Genomic DNA, 21,097 nt, shown 5'->3' with positions numbered 1-21,097 from the left:
ACTACATGTATCACTTAAAATTATATAAATATAAGTAATAAGGAATCATTCTTTGAATATTATGAGGTGATAATTTCGGTCGGGACGAGATCGAATCCAATAAAGCCCGAAGGGCTTTATGATAGATTTGATCACGCCCCGACCGAAATTATCACCTCATAATACTCAAAGAATGATTCCTTATTTAGTCCTAATTCATCTCACCAAGTAACGGGTACATGTAATAACAAACAAGACCTTTATTCCTTTTCATTTCTCAACCATAATCAAATTCACTTCAATGTTCTTAATTATAGAAGACAAAGTGTAAAATGAAAAACACAAAACACAGGCATCATATTGAGTAAGCTTTTTATTGTGCCTATAACTATAAAGCTTGATAAAATTGACACAGATCTCTCAAGACATTGTAACAGTCTTAGCGCGTTACTACAATTAACAGGACAACACATTGTATATAGAATTATACTGTCAAAAATCAACAAAAAATGTATGCGTATTGCTCAAAAGTAAGTTAAATGGAGATGCACAACAGTATACGACAAGTTTATTTTTTTTAACTAAATGGACTAAATACTAAATCACATTTCAATGGAAGAATCAATTCAATTTGAACACCTCAGGGCCAAAACAACACATTCCAATGGCATCTAGCTCCAAAACAAACTTTCTGTTGTTGAACACATCTTGGCCCCAAAGCGTTATCAACGTAATATCTAAGGGGTCTTCAAAACATTATGTTTGAAAATAAGAACTGAGATAAAGGACTATAGGTTTTTTAAAACATAATTTCCATGTATATTCATTAGAGTTTAATTTTTTTCAAATTACCATATCATTTCTTAAATTAAACTAGCTAAGGACTGTGCACATCAAAAATTTGTCAGGATAGTGTGGGTAATAATTTCAAAGATTAGCTTTGCTGTAGGCCATCAATGCCAGCCTTGTGACATAAGTACATGTACATACATCTCATGAATTTCGTCTGAAACAGACACTTTGAGCCTAAATGACTAGTGCATAAAAAAATTCAAGTGGTGTGATGGTGATGAAGGATTTTAAATGTTAACAGAAAGTACATCTAACGCTGAAATAGAATTGCACATTTGTAAAAAAAAAAAAAAAAAAAAAAAAAAAAAAAATACAAAACATTGTTCATCAATGAAGGTTTTACCTAAACACTTACATTGTCAACTCAAACATGTCCTTTTTAAAGTGAATCATTTTTTGCTTTAAATTGAATGTGAAAAATAAAAATATCATGCAGGGGTGTTATTCTCAGCCAGATACAAAATAAAATACCTAATTTCATTTGTACATAATTCATCAAAAAAAATGTAAGAAACTAGTAATATGTATAAGAAATAGATGCTTTACAAAAGCATGTATAAAACAGAGCATTTAATTTTGTGTTTTTTAATTGGAGGGAAAAAAACTATAAAGTAGCAACAATAAAAAATATATTCCTATACGAATACATGTACATGTAAAGCACTTGTTTCACAAGCTAATATGATTAAAATCTGTCTCAAAAAATATTGTCAGCCAAAACAAAAATATAAACCAATAACATAACAGCTACATGAAATAATGGAAAACAGAAATTGATCCCTAAAAATAAAAATGAAAGATGCTAATTAATTTATGCAAGTCACCTTCATACTTGTACATATATATAAATCATATGCAATGCAGTTTTGGACACCAATATTAAAACTATGTAATTAGTTACGTCGATGGTATCAAATTTTAATCTTATAATGCCACAATATCATTAGACAATATCATTTCAGTTAAATGACAAACTTTAAACATCCCTTTTTTTGGTGATAATTAGGTTAAAAAAAATAAAATACTACATGTATTGTATTGAGAGATTAACAAAGCAGGTGAATACAATAATTATGCTTGCTTGCTAAAGAGAAAATTTGTTTACATATTCCTATACTCAAAGAAAATATCTATCTTCATTTATGTCAACAATTTCTTATATATCTAAATTGAATATTCCAGCAAGGTTGCATAACTAGTCTTATCCCCTCCAAAGTTTGCATTCACTGTAAACTTGACGCCTTTTCCGTAATAAGGCGCCAGATTGACCTCCCCTTGCCAGATTCCGGGTTGCGAAGATTGAAGGTGGGTCCACTCCTGATCCGTTACCACGGCGACAGCTTCGGCCTTGGGGATCTTGACGTGGAAATTGACCTTGGGTTTCCCTATCTCCTTGTGAACGACTAACGGCTCCCACATGTAGCAGCCTTCCTTCCACTGGGCGTACTGTTTGGGGAAGGGGTAGGCATTCTTGGTCTTTTTCTGACAGTTGATCAGGTAGTTGTAGACCCCTGGTAGCTGTTGGCTTGGGTCGTTGACTGGGATGGCATACAGCTGTAGTTTGTAGAACCCTACGGACGGGCAGTTGACTATGAAGCTGACCACCGAATCCTTGGTCTGGGTGAAAACGAATTCCGGCATCTCTCGATCAGATTCCACTTCTATCAGGTTGGCTGTGACTCTCATTTCTTGGGCGACAGAGAACTGAATCTCGACTGTGTTGGTTTCTAGGTGAATTACAGGGATGTGGTGACTTAAAGTGTTCAGGCCATAGTCATTAAATTTAGGTTGAGCTCCCAGATATCCAGCAGGCAGTTTGGGTAATGGAACGGTCTTTACATCTTCATTACACTCCACTAAATATTGTGCCACATGATACAGCGTAGAACCTTCGGTAGCTGGGTCATTGGCATAAATTTCTAGTCCATATTCACCACGACTTGGTGCAGTGATGTTGAAGTAAACAGTGTTTCCCACAATTCTGTGAATCACATAGCCTTCCAAGTCGGCATCGTTTCGATCATTGTGCTTCAGTTTAGCCATGAATTGCATCTGCTTGGGGATCCTAATTTGCAACTCTGCTTTTCCGTCCCTGGTCAAGATTTGGGCAGTCTGTTGGTAGGTGGCCAGTCCGTACCTGTAGAAAGAGGTGCCAGGTCCCCAGTTCAGGTAAGCACAAGGTGGGAAGGGGTGTGGTTCTGTGGCAGAAACTTCTTCCTGGACAATCTTATACTCGCACACTTGGGCATACACATTATCTTTGTTCTCTGGGGTATCTTCCTTAGCGTAGATGTATAGAATGAAGGATCCCTTCACTGGCAGTCGGAGTCTGAAGGAGGCAATTCCTCCAACACTTTCTTGCATGCCGTAGCGGTTTAATTTGGTTCCTTTGTATTCCTCCTCCCCACTTTCAAACTGCACGGTAAAGTTGAAAGCCACGGCAAGCTTATGGGCTGGGTACCTAAGACGCACATTCATTTCACCTCGTCCGTAAATCACAGCAGTGCGGTGACTCACAAACTCAAGTCCATACTTAAAGAACTGGGGTTTCATGTGTGGCATGTTTTCGAATTCCTCCAATGTTATGGGCCTGTCCAACAGCTGCCACTGTTGGTCGTCGGGGAAGTGGGTGTAGATGAGCTGATGGGGATCGGGGAGGAAGAAGTACTCATCTAGCTGGTAGTGGAACTCCTCTTGGGAAGTGGGCTTTCCTATGATTCTTCGGGCGGCCCAGTGGGCATCCACCAGGCACCATGTTCCGTAGATGTAGACTGCGTTCCAGGAGTGCTGGTTTGTTCCTGGGTTGAATTTCATGCCAGGTTTGTAGTCGGCACCTTTAGCGTAGCCACTAATAATTCTGGAGTGTAATCCTGCATAACTGAAAGTTGAAAACAAATTGATTAACTATATTTGACACATGTAGACAAAAGACACATAAAAATAGTTCGAATATTTGTAATACTATATATTATTCTAAATATGAACAAAAAATAATGGATTTTAAAGATGTAAAAACAAAAGAAGTTCACTCAGAGATAAAGAATTCTAGCCAATTCAAACAATTTCAATCTTTCACCTGTACAGCTAAACTTGTAAAAAATTTAAACACAAAACTTTAAAGAGACAAGAATAGAGATTCCACGCTGGCAAATTCCTTTGACAAACTCTTTTCCCTCTCATACAGTGTCCTTGCCTCAACACAGACAGTATCCTTTACCCACATACATGTATGACACTATCTCAGTAACTACCTATATATTCTATAATCTAATTAAAATTGGAACTTCCACCTGCTCCCTAGTTTCCATGCAACATATTAAAAACTTGGCAGGGGATGTAAGTTCTAAGTTAAATTAGATTGCAGTATTCTTTTTTTTATGTAACATTCCCTTTCATATCTGGACCCCAAAGAAATCCTCACACATATACTTACTTGCACATTGTGTCAAACACCATAGCGTATGTGGTTTTTCCCTCCTTGAGTCCGAGAAGTACTTCCTCAGGGCTGCCTTTCTCCACATTGTCAAAGATAATCTCCTTCAAATTCTTAGTAGCTAGCCATCGGAAGATTACTCTGAAATATTTAATTTGAGCGTAAAATCACAGAATTGGTTATAATACTAATCAATTAATTTTACACTGTACTTATTATTGTTTTCTTTCAAAATTTTATTAATAAAGTACAATCAGAAGTGGTAACAGCTCCTGCCATTATTATTCATTAGGTGGTTCTTATTTCAACACAGTTCTTGATTAACACTTCATCATTTTTTAAATCACAGGAAATAAAAAAAAAATTTCATGTAAAAATGTGATTGATATCGATGTGAATACAAATGGTATTCAATGAGAGCTTACCTCACTTTCTCTAATTCATTGGAGATGTGTTTTGAGAAGATCAAATCCCAAACCAATTCTCTGAAGCTTGGATGCTCACTTTTTGAAACCTAAACAGAGCAAGGTTATAATATTATACATGTGTAAGGGACTGAACAATAATAATGACCTCAATAAGCACATAATACAAGAGGCCCATGGGCCACATCGCTCACCTGAGGAACAATAGGTATAATAAAATCAGCTTAATGGAGTCATAATACAAACTATCTGGACAATGTACAATAAAACATGAAGATCCTGTATAAATAAAATCCATTTTTCCCCCTGGATATTCTTATGTTTATAATCATTAGTCCCTTTTTAACAGGCTGATTTTATAGTCATATCACATTATGAGTATTGCAGTTCTCCAAAAGATCCTTAATAACCCCCAGAGATCATGATTTTCACAACTTTGAATCTACACTACCTGAGGATGCTTCCACACAAGTTTCAGCTTTCCTGGCTGATTAGTTTCTGAGAAGAAGATTTTTAAAGATTTACTCTATATATTCCTATGTAAAACATCGACCCTCCATTGTGCCCCACCCTACTGCCAGGGATCATGATTTTCACAACTTTGAATCTACACTACCTGAGGATGCTTCCACACAAGTTTCAGCTTTCCTGGCTGATTAGTTTCGGAGAAGATTTTTAAAGATTTACTCTATATATTCCTATGTAAAACTTTGACCCCCCATTGTGGCCCCACCCTACCCTCCGGGGTCATAAATTTCACAACTTTGAATCTACACTACCTAAGGATGCTTCCACAAAAGTTTCAGCTTTCCTGGCTTTATGTTTCTTGAGAAGAAGATTTTTTAAATTTTCTCGAAATTTTTCATTAATTTCTAATTATCTCCCCTTGAAAACGGGTGTGGCCCTTAATTTTCAAAACTTTGAATCCCCTTTGCCTAAGGATGATTTGTGCCAAGTTTGGTTGAAATTGGCCCAGTAGTTCTTGAGAAGATGTTGAAAATGTGAAAAGTTTTCGGACAGACGGACGACAGACAAAATGTGATCAGAATAGCTCGAGCTTTCAGCTCAGGTGAGCTAAAAAACTGAATTTTTGTTGTAGCCCCATGCTGTTTTTTGCAAATGAAATTATGTGTTAGCATATCAGAGGGGAAAAAATTCAATTGCGTATGAAAAATTAATGTTCCTTACATTACTTTTTAAGTATAGTTATCATTTTAAAAATCTCCAATCAGAACAATAACAAATAATAACATACACCATATATATACATGTACCAGTTTTATGAGTACAACCACATCATACAGTATCCCGTGTTAGTACTATTTTTACCTGTATAGCATGGTCATCCACAGTGTGTAGAACTTGGCGATCAATCTGGTCCAGACTGGGCTTCAGGTTACTGGGGCCGGCCGGGGGAGCCACCGGTGGTGGTGGCTTTTCCTGCTCGGTCCTGACGGGCACCAGTTTAAATGTGGATGGTGCAGTTGGGGGTTGTTGTCCAACAGAACGCTTTTCAACCTGAATGAGGAAAATGTTGAGAAGTTATTTTTTCTATATGAATATTGCTATTGCATTTAACATTAAATATAAAATCGTGAATCAGTTTATAACAGAAGTGTCAAAGCGGAAGTAATATTCCTATATATTTACATAGGTGAAACCTTGAAGTTTCTTAAATTTTGTTTTATAGCAAAAAAAGCAGGAAATAAGGAAATTTTTTTCTGACAACACAAACAATGACCTTAGATTCTACAACTTTGAAATAACATCAAGCAACTCAATACAATCTGCATTCATATGTATTGTGATACACCTAAAATCAACACTTCATAAGCCAACACAAATTAACTTCACTTGTGCTTGCTAAATGTAAACTTACATTGATTTAAGATTAAAGAATTAAGATTAAACTATTCACATATCATTAATAAAGATATATGATTAATACATTAATTTAGCTCAAACATATCTGTGCTTTACCTGAATAGGTTTACTAGGTGGAACATTGGTGACTCCAGCCTTCTGGGGTGGAGGCATCTGTACGTTTCCTGTCCCTGGGGTAAATCCTTGTGAGGCCTGACCCTGGGGGGTTGCAAACTGACTGTATACACCCTGCTGTCTGCTGTCCGGTACTGTTCCGTAAAGGTACTGCTGCTGTAGAAGCTCGGGGGGAGGGGGAGGAAGACTGTCTAGATCAATCTCACCCCCAAAACCCGGTCCACCCATGTTCATGTTCGCCATGTTCTGGCTTAGCTGCAAAGGTAAAACAATTAAAATTAAATCAGAAAATTCCAAAATAGGTGAAATATTTACTATATTTTTATGCTTTAATCTAGGTCCCCAAGACCATAAACTAAGAACAGACCAATCTCAAAATTTTAACAACTTTTAATAATTTGTAACTGAAACCTCATGGTTTTTTCTAAATTTGCTATTTTTCAAACAGTTTTGTTAGAAATAAAACAAGATATTTTAAATCTATAATCACACTTTTAAAAGTCTGTACTCAGTTTCTGATATTGAGGCCAGAGAAAAATCCTATTTCTGTTGTACCTGATCCATATTTAACTTTCCTCTAAAAAAAATCCAGTTTGCGCAAAGGAGGAAATATTTAACAAATACACTTCCTGTAGATTGGTTTGGGGTATAATTTTTTTCTGTTGTAAAACTTGAGAAGTAAACACAAACCACTACAATACACAACCATTCTTCTTCGAACCATTTTAAATTCCTGAGGATATGTGACACATGAAATAAAGATTTTAGCAATAGTGTGCAAATTGATCCACTCCACTAGACTTGCGTAACAGTGAGCTAATAACAGTTGTAAATGTCTGCAAGGTGTTTTTAATTCTCTGGATGTTTATTTCTCTGTTAATTGTTTTCTAGCCAGAGTTTCTAAGGGTCAGATATGTTGTTAGTGAAGGGAAACACTCTGTACAGATTGAGCTAATCTTTTTTTATATATAGCCACAAAAAAATACAAGTAATCTGTCAGAACTGAATGTAATATGGAGTAAACTGATACTGTAGTATTTTTAGCTAAACATCTGCAAACTAAACATGAACTGGACTTATAATCAAACTTTATTTGAACAAAAAATGAAAATCAGCTGTACCTTCTAACATGCCTAAGTGAGACCCCACTATATTATGAACCTTTAACACCTCTGCATTACCGTAATTAATTTACAATGATAATAAGCCAGTTAGCAAATCAGGATGTTTTTGTTAATACATCTAATGTGGTGTATTGAACAGACAGGCTGCTTACATTGCATGTAAATAGAAATCAGTGTACAATATAAATTGTATTCCTTATACATGTTATACCAGTAAGTTATCAATTTAACCTACAGTACTGGTACACAGTGAATCTTCAATGGCCTTGAACTTTGATAATAATTTACTCTGACACTGATCTACAAACATCTTCTATCATCAAAATAGTTTTATATTTCAGGTTTACAAGAAGAAAGGCTTTTTAAGTTTTCAAATATGGACTGGCAGACAAATGCATAAGAAATTGGAAAAAGTATATACATAAGAAACACTTCAATAATCATGATAATTAACATTTTGTACATACCAAATTTGTGGTTTTTTCCCTTCTCAACTTTTAAAATAATTTTAATAGCATATTTCCTTTTCAAGGAAGGATTTGAATTATTAGGTTCTCCTGTTTTATATCCTGTGAATATCTGAGTTTATTTTTATCTGAATATCAACAAAGGATTATTTGTAGCTTTCTTTAAATAATATGTCTGGCCAAAGTGAGAATGTTTCCTGCAGTGTCAAATTATATTACACTGCTTATAACATGTATAAATTAAGGGACACCTGTTAATGAATAATTGCATGTTTACTGCATATCAAGTGAATGTATATAATATAAATGTTACATGTATTTGTAAGCATTCTTAAATTACACACAGGTACACATCTGCACCGTTTCTGGTTACAGCGAACAATGCTTTAAAATATGCAGTATAGAAAGCAAACATTCAAAGATTGTACAAGTCATTTTCACAGAAATGGATCATTATCAATATTTATTATAAAATCAATCTACAAATTCTAATATTAAAATCTAAAATGAACTTTTATACTTTCATACAGCTGAATTTTGTTTTTTTGTTTGGGTTTTGTTAACTCATGAAACTCATTGTGCTTGTCAATATTTCTGCACCAGAATTGATCTACATGTATAAAAGACAGCTAGAAACTTACCCCTGCACTATCTGGGTTATAACCGTTGGTGATGTAAGCTTGTTGAGCGGGTGGTACCTGGCGACGCTTAGGAGCCTCCTGGTAGAAGGCATTGGCCTGTTCCGTGGGCTGGGCGAAGTGGACAAAGTACTGACAGACGTGTGTGTAAGTGTCCCCGTCCTTTGCTGGGTCGTTGCCATAGATTTCCAGCCCATATTCTCCGGGTACAGGAAGATTTGCAGTGACCACGATGCTGTCGCCCTGTTCCCGATCTGACACATATCTCTCCAGATCTTCGTCCCTCATTCCAGGCTTTCTAAGTTTGCACAGGATGTAGGCTGGTCTGTTCTTCTTGAACTCCATCTGGACTTTGCCGTCTGCTGTGGTGATGATGGCGTCTTTCTGGGAAGGCTCCAAGCCAAGCTGGTCTACAGGAATTCCTGGGCCCCAGTTGCTGTCTGAGCAGTTGGGGAGGGGCACAGCATCCGATGCAGCAGAGTCTGCAATGATCTTGTATTCAGCAGACGCAGTGAACACATTCTTCACTCCTATATCTCCAGTCAACAGCTGGGCAAAGATGGTGAAGTAGTAAGGCCCGGACTTTGGAGCCCGGAGGATGAAGGTAACCTCGTTATAGGACGTCTCCTGCAGCGCATAGCTCTTCAACTTCTGGCCTTTAAAAGTTTCGTCCCCGTTCTCAGCAAACACAATCTTGTAAGTGAAGTTGGTTGGCTTGACGAACCCCACTGTAATGGCGATCTTCCCTTTCTGAGTTGGGACCACCCCTTTCTGGTGGGACATGAAGTACATCCCGCACTTGAAGAAGTAGGACTTGACAAGGGGGAGGTCCTCGAATTCTGCCAGACTGAGGGGGCGGGACAGGAGCTGCCATTTCTCCCTCTGGGACCAGTGACTGTAGATCAGTTGTTCGGGGTCGGTCATGAAGTAAAAGTCATCATATTCATACACCTACAAGTACCAATTTAAAAAATCAGATCATGGTTTATACATTACAAATTATTTACCTGTTAGGTTCATCAGATAGCATCCCCTAACATCGAAGGCAAGTGTGCAAGCTTTAAAGATTCATCTGATGCAGCAATAGTGATAAAATTTCAGCAACTTAAAAAAACCATTTCTTTCATTGAAGCATAAAAAAGCCTATTGAAAATTCTTTACATTGAACTGAATGCTCTGAGCTGCAACAATCTTCATAAAGACATTAAATGCATTGACAGAGATGCTAACACGGTTATCAGAAATACTACAGTCATGACAGTTACTAAATAGGATAACAGTACACTAATTTAGTAATATTATAATAATTAACAGTTAAACAAACAAGTTCTTCAAGACACTATATTTTTTACCTAACTAGATTGTCTTTTTGGTTAGGTACTACTAACCACACAGGTCCATATATACATATAAATAGTACGAGCAGTCACATATTAAGATGTTGAAAGACATCCATAGTAACTTTGTTTTCAGTTGTCAAGACTTTGAATGACATTCTCTAATACATGTATAAAAAGATAATTATGTGTCATGCAAATAGCATCAGTTCCATTCCTCAATCTTTGTACAAAAGCATTTTATAATCATCTCTGTAGAATTCATATTCACTATGATATTTGGATTTATTTCTTATTTTACCTAAATTTCTGGGGGAAAAAAATTAATATACATTTGTAAAATTGAAATAGTCATTGCTCCAGATTTTTTTGCATCCCCATACATGTATTATCAGCTTTTTATCCACCAAAATTTGAGGACTTAGATAAATATTGCAATTCAAAATTTCATAATTTAATTGGTAAATACCTTCTACAAATTAAAAGGTTCAATAAAAAAAAAAAGATTGGGTTGAAAATCAATAGAAACAGATATTTTAAGACAAAGAAATGGTATCACAATTCATGCCTGTTTTGTACAGCATGTGATGTATTGGAAAGAAATGAATTTTTACAGATTGATATTTGATAAAGTAATTTATAAGCATCCAAATACTACAGTGATCCAAACCTCAAAAACAGATAACAGCCAAAACTCTGGAGAAAAATTCCTGACTAAAACAAACAATGAACAGGCTCCTCTGAATTTGTTGTACAAATGTACTAGAACATGTACTTATAAAAACAAGAAATAATTTTATTTCATGCATCATGCAGCTGAAATTACTAAATGTTAGTCAGAACTAAGCCAAGAACCAGTTTGGTTGAAACATTGGTAGCCGGGAGTCAAACCAAGATTTATCCCCGGCCAATTCACTTACCGCCACGGTGCGATGAGACGCCTAAAAATAACAATCTGGGCGTGCTCATCACTAAATTCTCACGCACTGCGTACATTCAGATACATTTACAAATTTTAAAAATCTACACAATAGAAATTTTGAATATTCAAAATCCATATTTGAAACATATGATTAATAAAAGTATATTCTCTTTTAATACAGGGATTTTAAAATCAAATTTATTAATAAAATGTTTTCTTTCATGAAAGCTGCTACATATAAAAATTCTTGAACTTTTGTTGAAATCTGTATAGATCAGACATAGATTTCTAAAATACAAGAGACCAATGTTTATCTCATATGCACTCCAGATCATTCAATGATTTGGCAATTTGGAACAAAATAAATAGAAATAGATACTGTTATTCATTGGCTTCAAATTTCAAAGTACTCATCAGCCCCATTTCAATCAAAGATGTCATATAAACATAAAAAACCCTTTTTAATATCTCTGAAAAGAATTGGTGTTATAATCATTGCAAAGAGCTAGCTTTTCCATCTTCCAAATAAAATAAAATTAGCAAAGCAAAGATTACTTCAACAAGTATATCTGTATACATATTCCCTACTCCATGATTTTATTCATTTCAATATATGTTGTATATCTGTTAACCAGTTATATATGCTGAGTGTATAAGATCTGAGGCCCTGACTTAGTATACAGAGAGGTTTAAGTTTGTCTAAATACACACCAGGTTTTCGGGCATGTTTTTCTCAGAGATGAGGTACCGCGTGGCCCAGTGGGAGTCGACCAAGTACCAGTTGTTGTCGATGTACACCGCGTTCCAGCTGTGGTTGTATTCGGTGCCCTTGAACTTGTCACCAGGGCGGTAGTCCAGACCCTTGGCAAAACCTGTCAACACTGTACAGAACAGGCCAGCATACCTACAGCAAAGTTATCTCTCTTTACTCAACAGAAATATCACAATGATTCAAAGCTATAAAGATGAGACTTTTTGTTTTTTAATCTGAAAACAACACAACTAACTATCACAATGATTCAAAGTTATATAGATGAGACTTTTTGTTTTTTAATCTGAAAACAACACAATTAAATTAAACAGCAAGAGTTATCACTCTTAACTCAACAGAAATATAGCATTGCTAATTGAATTTAAAAAAAACCTTCTTTTTTTTGGCATAATCTGAAAACAGTATACACAATTTTTCATTGAAAAAAAAATTAGTCCACATATTACAAAGATACATTAATCAGCTCAGTGTATTTAAGTGTATTTGAGAATGAGATGGCTTAGTTTCAGAAATTGAAAACATGCAGAGATCTGTTGCCAAAAGTGTTTCCACATACCCACAGAGTGTCTCATATATCCTGGCATAGGTCCCTTTCTTGTTTTTGAAGGATTCCAAGACTTCCTCCGGGGATCCCTTGGGGGCATTGGCAAAGCTTATTGTGTACATGTTCTTGCATGTCATCCATCGGAAGATTGCCCTGCGACAAAAAAAAATTATGTGTCAAGTTCTATGACTTTGTATTAATTATAATTAAACAATTCAAAACTTTATATTTTGATAATGGTTCAACTAAAATAAATTATTTTCCAGGTCAATATCATGGCAGAAAAGGGGTTGGTCAAGTCCCAACCCTATGTTCAAATCTATTGATCCATAGGACTACAAAATCACTGTTAAACTTTAAAGACAATTTATCATTTTCTTTTAACGAATCTCCTTTTAATTGTTACATTTATCTTGGACATTACATGTACTAAAACCTTGTTTTATCCCATTCCCACCTGATTTTTTTCAAATATGGTTTTAAAAACCATAATACTGCAACAAACCTGGCGGCATATATATGTACAATTAGATACATGTATGGTAATACATGTACATGCATAGGTGGCTATACAGCTGTATATGCCTGAAATGATTGTATATGGAATTGGATTTACTAAATACACTTGAAACATCCTAAACAATCATTGTGCATTCTTTGCATGGTTGCATTCTTACTTTTAATTAATATCATGAAGCCATGTTCTACAATTACTAAGTACATGATTATCAGTATGCCACTCAGTGAGTAAAAAAAAACTTCATTAGATTGGGTGCTTGTAGTCATGTGGCGTAAAACTTTTTCTTTTTAATACCTCTTAACCTTGAAGATTTCCAGTTACAGCAAACCATATATATACATAAACAAAAAACACTCTGTCTCGAGTTACTTAACACGAGGTCAGAAACTAGGAAACGACAAAGGTATGCAATAAACAAAATCAAGTTAATTAGAAGTATGTTTCAAATATTTTGCTCTCTCCGCCATAGCATGAAAACAGCCAAGAAAAAAGCCTGCTCAATTTAACACATCAATTTACTCTGCATTACGAGTTGAGTTGGTGGATTAGCTTCACGAAAATGCATCCTGCACACACAAGCAGTCTCCTACTCTCTCTACTATCTTGTCTGAGATTTTGGCAAATGCTTATCATTTTTTCGATGGATTTTACAAGAGCATTCCTTTCCCATTCCAATGAAAGTGAGTGTATAGCTTTATCAAAACATTCACATCAGCATTTTTTACTGTTCCCTAAAACAGTGACTCCATCGGCTCCATGTATATAACCATACCCTTGCCTACTTTCGAGTCTCAATTAGTGGCATCTGAGAAAATGCAGAGAGAAAATATGCAAATTATATTCAACAGTTTTATAAGCCTGTAAATAGTTCTGATCACCATCTGACGAGGTAATGCCCTCCATGCATTCAGTCTGAAGAAAATCTACCGCAAGAAAGACCTATCATCAAATCTATGCCAAATGTTTAAGTTTCCTTAGAATATAGGTAATCATTTGACTTAGAGGGCATGTTAATTATGATATCATGAGTTGAGTATCTTTTTAAAAACATTTTCATTAATGAGTAACTGCTATGATTAGTTAACTCACTTCATAACAATATGAACTTCAGGAGGTTGGAAAAAAATTTCTTAATTAGTAAATCATATCCTAATTATGAAATTATTAATAAATGAAATGTACTCCTCCCTAACTAACACACCCATAGACAGGCAGCTAAAACCTTCAACATCAGCAGCTTATGTTCAAACAAGCCTACCAGGGTCTGTGCATTAGATGAGTGAACTCAGAGAGGGAGATTATCTTCATAAAACATCAGATCACTGATCACTGGGCGATTGCATCAAAGAGCTGATTTCAGGGAGCTGTATAAATCTGCTTCTATTTCTGGTCCAACAGACAGTTATAACTATAGAGCTGAGGGTTATAAAGACTTTGTTTTATCAAAGGAGTTGCGCTCTCTCTCTCTCTCTCTCTCTCTCTCTCTCTCTCTCTCTCTCTCTCTCTCTCTCTCTCTCTCTCTCTCTCATTTTTACAAGTAAAACCAGTGACAGTCAACATTCACAAATTATACCAGTAATGCCTTATAATGGCAAGACTGTCACTCTAAAATATAGGAGGAGAAACCAAAAGTTGAAATTTCATCACTGTTTCTTTCTTTTTTATTCAAATTTTACAATAAATAGCTTGCAGTAAGGAGAGGCTAGCCAATATAATGAAAAATAAACAACATTCTCGAGATTTTTCGTTCAGAGAAGGGCCCTTTATAAAGTTGACATCAGTGGTTTCTTCCGTAGTTAAAGTCATACGGTGAATTTATACGGAAGAATGATTCATGGAGCTGAGATTCAGTGGTTAAAGATGGATTCTGATTCTGTCTACCATGTGTTTACATGATCAGGAAAACAATTTGATAACAATGTCTGTATCATTTCCTGTACCTTAGAGCAACTTCTACAATATTCATAACTGCAGAAATCAGTAACATAAAATGATCTATTGGACATTCTATAACAAGACTAGTCTTTCCCATTCATTATTTCATGGCCAATTTACTTCCGAGACAAAGAATGCTAAAAACTGTAACCTTAGCAAATATTTCCTATCATTTAACAAGCAGTAAAAACTATTATAGCAAAGTCTTGCTGAGCTATGGCCTGCCAAGCTTCTATATGAGAATGTATGCGTGTGTCTACCAACCCAGTGAATTCATTTACCTGGCTTTATCAAGGTCGGACTGGTAATTCTGACTGTATACCAGGTGCCATATCAAATCTCTAAAGGTTTTGTGGTCCTGGCTAGCCACCTACAATATAACAACATAATCATTCAAAACAAGCCAACTCAAGATGAATTATGGGTGGGTTTTTTGTTTTTTATTTCAGTGCAGGTTTCTGTAAAATCAAATTCCATTGGATTAACTTTCTTTCACAATTAACTGAATTCAAACGTGTTTCATTCTATATAATATCCATGGTTTTAGATTCATTATCTGAATTTAACAGCAGAAGTTGCATGCTCGTGCAAAGTAATGGCCTAATTGCACTAATTTAAGTTTGAATTCCTAACACTAACTAGATGATATATCCCTCACTAGGTAACCATTACAATCGCCCATTATCTTTCAAAGACATTTATAAGTTTAGAATTTAAGCACTGTTTTTCCCTAACAAATTTTGCTTTTCATCATTTTCGTTTCAGGATTTTTTTTTTCTCTGGGGCGCAATTCCAACATTCGTTGTTTACAGTTCCCCATTCCTAACTGTGACTGACAGCGAATGATCTTCTGCCAGTGTGGGTGTCTGTTAGATCACATTGTAAAAATTTGCCTCTACACTTTGTGGAAAATATCAGTCAGCAGATGCCAGAGTTATGTTCTGTCTGAGAGAGAGAGAAAATTACAAAAACTCATGTCCCGCTCAACAAATTGAAACACTAAAAGAGTGTATTCAAAATGTAGAAACCTAATGTTATGAGGTATCGCTTAATTAATTCAACTCGATCTTCATACCAAGTACATGCATACTTATACGTTGGGAGTACAACATTTGATCATGTGCAATTCATATTCATAATTTATCGTAATGCTTTGAATTCCAGATAGCTAGGCCTTGAGCTTCCGAGTTTTTTGACTTTTAATTCAAAAACATTTCCATTTAATGGGGGTCTTTTAAAGTGCATTGAGCCCTGTTTTATAATGGTAGATTTCCTGTCTACATGTTAGCCGATGAAGGGCATTTATTACAAATTTAATCACACTGCAGGGAGACTTCCACATTTTAAAATGTCTATATATACTGCTCATATATTTCATATATAGGACCCCCTGCAGGTTGTACTACTGCTCGAAGACAAATAATGAAATAGGAGCCTAGATTATGAAGAAGAGATGCATAACATCTTCCTAGTTCTCACTTTGGGGATGAGGGGATAGTAAGATAGCATCGCACTGCACCGAATCAGCCCCATATCGCTTATTACTCATCACATTAAGCACACCAGGAGAAGTTGTAAATTGAACATTCATCAGTTCGTCAATATTTTCATACCGGTACTATACTGTTAGTTGCAAAATTTACTCTCCCCCCCCAAAACTCCCCCCCCCCCCCCCCTCCCCGAAAAAAAATTAAAGACTCAACATGTACTGCCATTTCAAATGCATAATTCCAAGAGAAGTGCATCTCTTTCCATAACATGGTTATAAGACAGTAGTATATTAAACCATAAATCATCCAACAATATGATAGACTATTATCCTAACCATCTCAGTTTATAGCAGGTGAATATCTCCCGTCCAACACAATTGATTTGCAATCGATGTGTGCAATACTTACAGAAATAGCGTGTTCATCGATGAAACGGAACTGTCCGACATCACGGTAGATATCAAACTTCCTGTAGCGGGAGCGGGCGGGCGGGGGGACATTGGGCTGCTGAGTCAGAAGGTTCACCGCCTGGAAGTGGTTGGGGGCTTTCATGGTGTCAACCGCTTACCAATGGCCTTCTGTAATCAAAATAACACAACATTTCAACCGCTTATCAATGGCCTAAGTATTTCTAAGAAATTATGATATAGGCACATTATTTACGTTTATTGATGGCTTTCTGAAATATAAAGAGGCACACTAAACATATGCATCTGTTCACAGATGTCCTCCGGAAATCATAAATACTGGCACGTTACGGTATGCATATATATATATATATATATGACTGCTAACGAGTGGCCTTCAGAATTAAAAAAATAAAAGCACATTACATAATCATTCAAATCAGGTTGCCTTCATATGTACACTTAATAAGCGTAGTTACTAGAAGAAATATTTGCACATATCAAAATCTGCAGACGGTGCACTTATCAACCAGATGGGGTTTTTATAGTAGCCAGACCAAATATCAAGAAATTTATGTTTTTCTTACTTTAGAGACAATTTAATGCAGGTGTTCCAACACTAAATTTCACAAAAAGAAAGTAGAAATACCCTGGTATACATATACAATTAACTAAAATGAAAACAAGAAATAGGAAAATATACTATATATGTGAAAGTGTCCAATACCCCTTGTGCATAGAGCATGATTATTGTGCATTACGCATAATGCATGAATTATTCAGCCTAAGGTTTTATACCCACTGAATAATTTCATCTGCACAACAACAAGTTTATGATCGTAAATTATACAACCTAGCTACACGCTGGTCCAGTAATCTGTTTTTAGAGAGTTTAATAAAAACCTGTATCAATATTTAGAATCCAAAGACTCCGCATATTTATTGCCTGCTGGCTGCACAGGTAAAATATCATACCTGTGTGACCTCCTTTCAACAAGACCCTGGCTTAAGTGGAGCTCCATGCTCAAGTTCTAGAATCCGATTTTGGCGGGGGGTACCTTACCTGCCATGCAAGGCTACTAATTCATCTGTATAGATTTTATTAATATCATAGAGTTGACTCTTTCTCAGCTGAGCAAAATATCCAAGATAAGGAATTCATATTTACAAAGCAGCTAGTTTAAATCCTCAGAAAAGATTAACAAGATTTAACCACAAGTTAATTACTGGAAGAGTTTCAAGTGAACCTGGACAATTCAACTTAAATGTACAAACAAAGACAGAACAGCTAATTGTTTATGCAAATATCTATTGTATGCATGAGGCAGTCTAGCATACAAAAATATCCATCTTTATGATAATACATGTAAGCATTACAAGTGTTTGACAATCTATCTTTCTTTCCCATGTAAGGCATTGAGGCAGAACAGACCCAATTTACAAACATCCCCTAGGATATAACTAGTATTTTCTCTTTTATTAACAACGTGATTTTGCACTGCATGCATCTCTCTATAGCTAGCTATAGAGTTTTCTTATCATCAAGTAAACAGACAGTTCACCAAAGCAGAAAAACTTAAATCCCCCCTTGAATCCACTCTATAATACTTGATCAATAGGCGGTCAGTGACAGTTGGACTATTATTTCATGTTACACCAAAAGACAGAATAAACAGACTGATATATTGTCGTCTCACCCTCTCAAGGTCTTGTAAATGTAAGATGTCTGCTGAAGAAATAGGAGGCGCATTATGAAACTATTTATAACGCTACAGTTTTTTGTGTGTCCAATTTGTAAAAATAACCAGATATTATGCACTTTTACCAAGAAATGTTATCAGGCTTGTTAAGAACGCAAGCATAGTTGTACTGTTTGTATAAAAGTCACTTTAAATAACTTGGTGGCTGACGCAGTATCAAGCCAAAACACATTTTTCTACCAATGATGTAACAACAATGCATGTCATGTGCATTTATGCTGATAGAATCAAACGGCTAGCAACTGCTGATCCTCAAAATTACGAGATGAGAAGCGATAATGGACATGATACATGTGTGCATTGCAGCATCTGGAGCTAGCTGTGTCTCGATCACTAGCAGAATAATACCCTCTCCCCCCATATACCTACTCCCTCCCACCCATTATTTCGCTGGCAGAAAAAATATTCCTAGTACCCTTATTTACCCTAATCTTCTCCTCATTCCTCTGGCCGAAAGATTCCTCAGCCTCCATTTTAGCCCTCACTTTGCCCCTTTTCTATGGAATAAAGAGATATATGCCTCCCCCTTTCTTATCACCAGATGATAAAGATAGCACTAGTGGGTCTGTAACCTCAACATTATTTTGAAAAGTTAATGGACACTCTGAGCTTTCCTAATGCAGCGCTTCAGGACAACTAATGTCTGAGACAGTTAAGAGTTCATTCTTATCCCATTAGGGCTATAAATATGTACATAACGGATGAAAAACAACCAAAACTCCTTATGTTCCTGTCTATTAAGTCTATTAAAAACTTTACTCCTACACAAATATGCTGACATCAACTCTGTACTCTATACACACAGAGCAAGTCTTGTTTACCGGTACTTGCATTTTTCATGGATGTGTAATATCCCTAAAAACTGCCTACCTGTGTGTTTTAATTTAATTTTTAAAGAATTTAAAATCTACCTGTCAGTGGGTGAAGAATAAATCAGTGTATGTGGGTGGACCGCAATGGCAGGCAGACTGTTGACTCACATTATTTCACAGATAGCAGTTCACTGTTCAATGATGTCGCACTGCTGTTAATCATAATACATCAAACTTGGGGAGAGGGAAGGTAAAGATTTGTTCAAATCAAAGTTTGTGGAAGTGAAATTAATAGTATTACATTAATTTACCGTGCACTGACACATTAGTCTTAACAAACCTGGTGTTTATAAGCCCATTAATTTCAATGAATGGTGGTATAAAGTCAACACCTGTAAAGTTTGGTAAAGTTAAGTTGTCACCTAAATTTATAGTCATTTTACATCTTGGTACAGAATTATATCTGCATGAGGTGACATAATTTCTATTCACCATAGTTGCCGAAGCATGGAATTATAATTTCAAGCATCTTGTTGATCATCATGATTATAATAAAATATATCAGGTTTCAAGGCACGGTCATTAACCGGCAGCTTTTTGATGATCATGATGAAAGGAATGTTAAAGGCTACAAGTGGCACTTCTACAACGTCTTAAGTTTAACAGCTCTGCATCCTTTGTCGGATACTCAAATAAATTGCAGGTTCTATGTAACTGTGCAATCATACAATACAGTTTAAAAATGCCACTAAAATTAGCTGAAAACCTTGAGCTAATATGGAACAGTATGTAAGATGATTGATACGAATCAAAACAGAAATTGACACCTGATTTAATTCATATCAGATTAGGATCCAACACTCTCTTTCAACCTCCAAATTTCAAACTCACACCTAATTCTAATGATGACATAGACGGTGCAAACAACAGATGCAGAGAAACTGTCGCTGTGCATTCAACCGGTGGCTGAATCAATGAAGTGATGCTGAACTAGCCTGAAGGAGAAATGTAAATTAAGCAAAATAACAACAGCACAAACATCAATACTTACATTACGTTCACCTTAATATTCAACTCAACCACTGATCACAAATACCCTTCTTAATCCTGCTCGACAATTTATCTATTGATCACTTTGTTAACGTGCCTCCTTATTAAAACACAAGCGTCCCAAACTTGAGTCACTTTGACTCACTCTCCCAAAAAAGGTGTGAAACAAGAAAACCGGAACTGTGGTGCCAAACAGGTTTCGAGGACTATAATAATTTAATAGCTATTTTCGACTTATTCAACAAGAACAATGGTTTAGATTTTCTAAGCTATTTCTTACCTATTAGCTGTCAATCAGCAAATAAACAAATATATTCCCTGAACTTCTTCGGTCGCGATCAGAGATGAATTCGCCGGTATAGAATCAAGCATGCGCAGTGAGAGGTATCTGCAGCAGACAGGTGCGTTATGGGAGACAACTCCAAATAAACTTTTCCACTTCTGATGTATCATTGCATTACAATCCGTATTGAACTGATTCTGACAGAGACAAAATTTTCTCTGATTCTGAATCAATTTAAAAATTTCATTTCAGACTTGTTTAAACCAGGAACGTATATATATACGTCCCTGTTTAAACTGTTAAAAAAATAGCTGTTTTTTTTTTCTTTTTTGAGATCAGTTTTAAATAT

General features: G+C 35.7%; 1 protein-coding gene across 5 annotated transcripts; it reads right to left on the bottom strand.

Moving 5' to 3' along the window:
* Positions 1-334: 334 nt before the first annotated feature.
* LOC128180129 (uncharacterized) lies at positions 335-20,880 on the bottom strand. 5 transcript variants are annotated; one of them, XM_052847991.1, is made up of 12 exons: positions 20,746-20,880; positions 16,845-17,014; positions 15,228-15,316; positions 12,504-12,644; positions 11,887-12,079; positions 11,174-11,194; positions 8,920-9,867; positions 6,670-6,942; positions 6,019-6,207; positions 4,690-4,778; positions 4,265-4,405; positions 335-3,709 (listed from the first exon to the last, which is right to left on the bottom strand). In XM_052847991.1, exons 2-12 carry the CDS (start codon positions 16,986-16,988, stop codon positions 1,996-1,998), a joined length of 3,942 nt encoding a protein of 1,313 aa, XP_052703951.1. In that variant the 5' UTR covers positions 16,989-17,014; positions 20,746-20,880; the 3' UTR covers positions 335-1,995. The 5 variants fall into 5 exon arrangements, with proteins under 5 accessions (XP_052703951.1, XP_052703952.1, XP_052703953.1 ...); XM_052847992.1 differs by lacking the exon at positions 20,746-20,880 and adding an exon at positions 20,467-20,672; XM_052847993.1 differs by lacking the exon at positions 20,746-20,880 and adding an exon at positions 19,515-20,447.
* Positions 20,881-21,097: the final 217 nt, after the last annotated feature.

Source organism: Crassostrea angulata, chromosome 4, assembly GCF_025612915.1.
Source record: "Crassostrea angulata isolate pt1a10 chromosome 4, ASM2561291v2, whole genome shotgun sequence".
NCBI classification, from domain to species: Eukaryota; Metazoa; Mollusca; class Bivalvia; order Ostreida; family Ostreidae; genus Magallana; species Magallana angulata.
Note: the sequence above shows the minus strand (reverse complement) of the source record. Positions and strands in the feature narration are given on the sequence as shown.

What these genes read in the sequence shown, in the direction of transcription:
- LOC128180129 (XM_052847991.1), bottom strand. Translation starts at nt 16,988, where the DNA reads ATGAAAGCCCCCAACCACTTCCAGGCGGTGAACCTTCTGACTCAGCAG. An exon ending in TCCGACCTTGATAAAGCCAG is followed by an intron (nt 12,645 to 15,227) that starts GTAAATGAATTC and finishes TTTTTGTCGCAG; the next exon opens with GGCAATCTTCCGATGGATGA. An exon ending in ATAACCCAGATAGTGCAGGG is followed by an intron (nt 6,943 to 8,919) that starts GTAAGTTTCTAG and finishes TTACCTTTGCAG; the next exon opens with CTAAGCCAGAACATGGCGAA.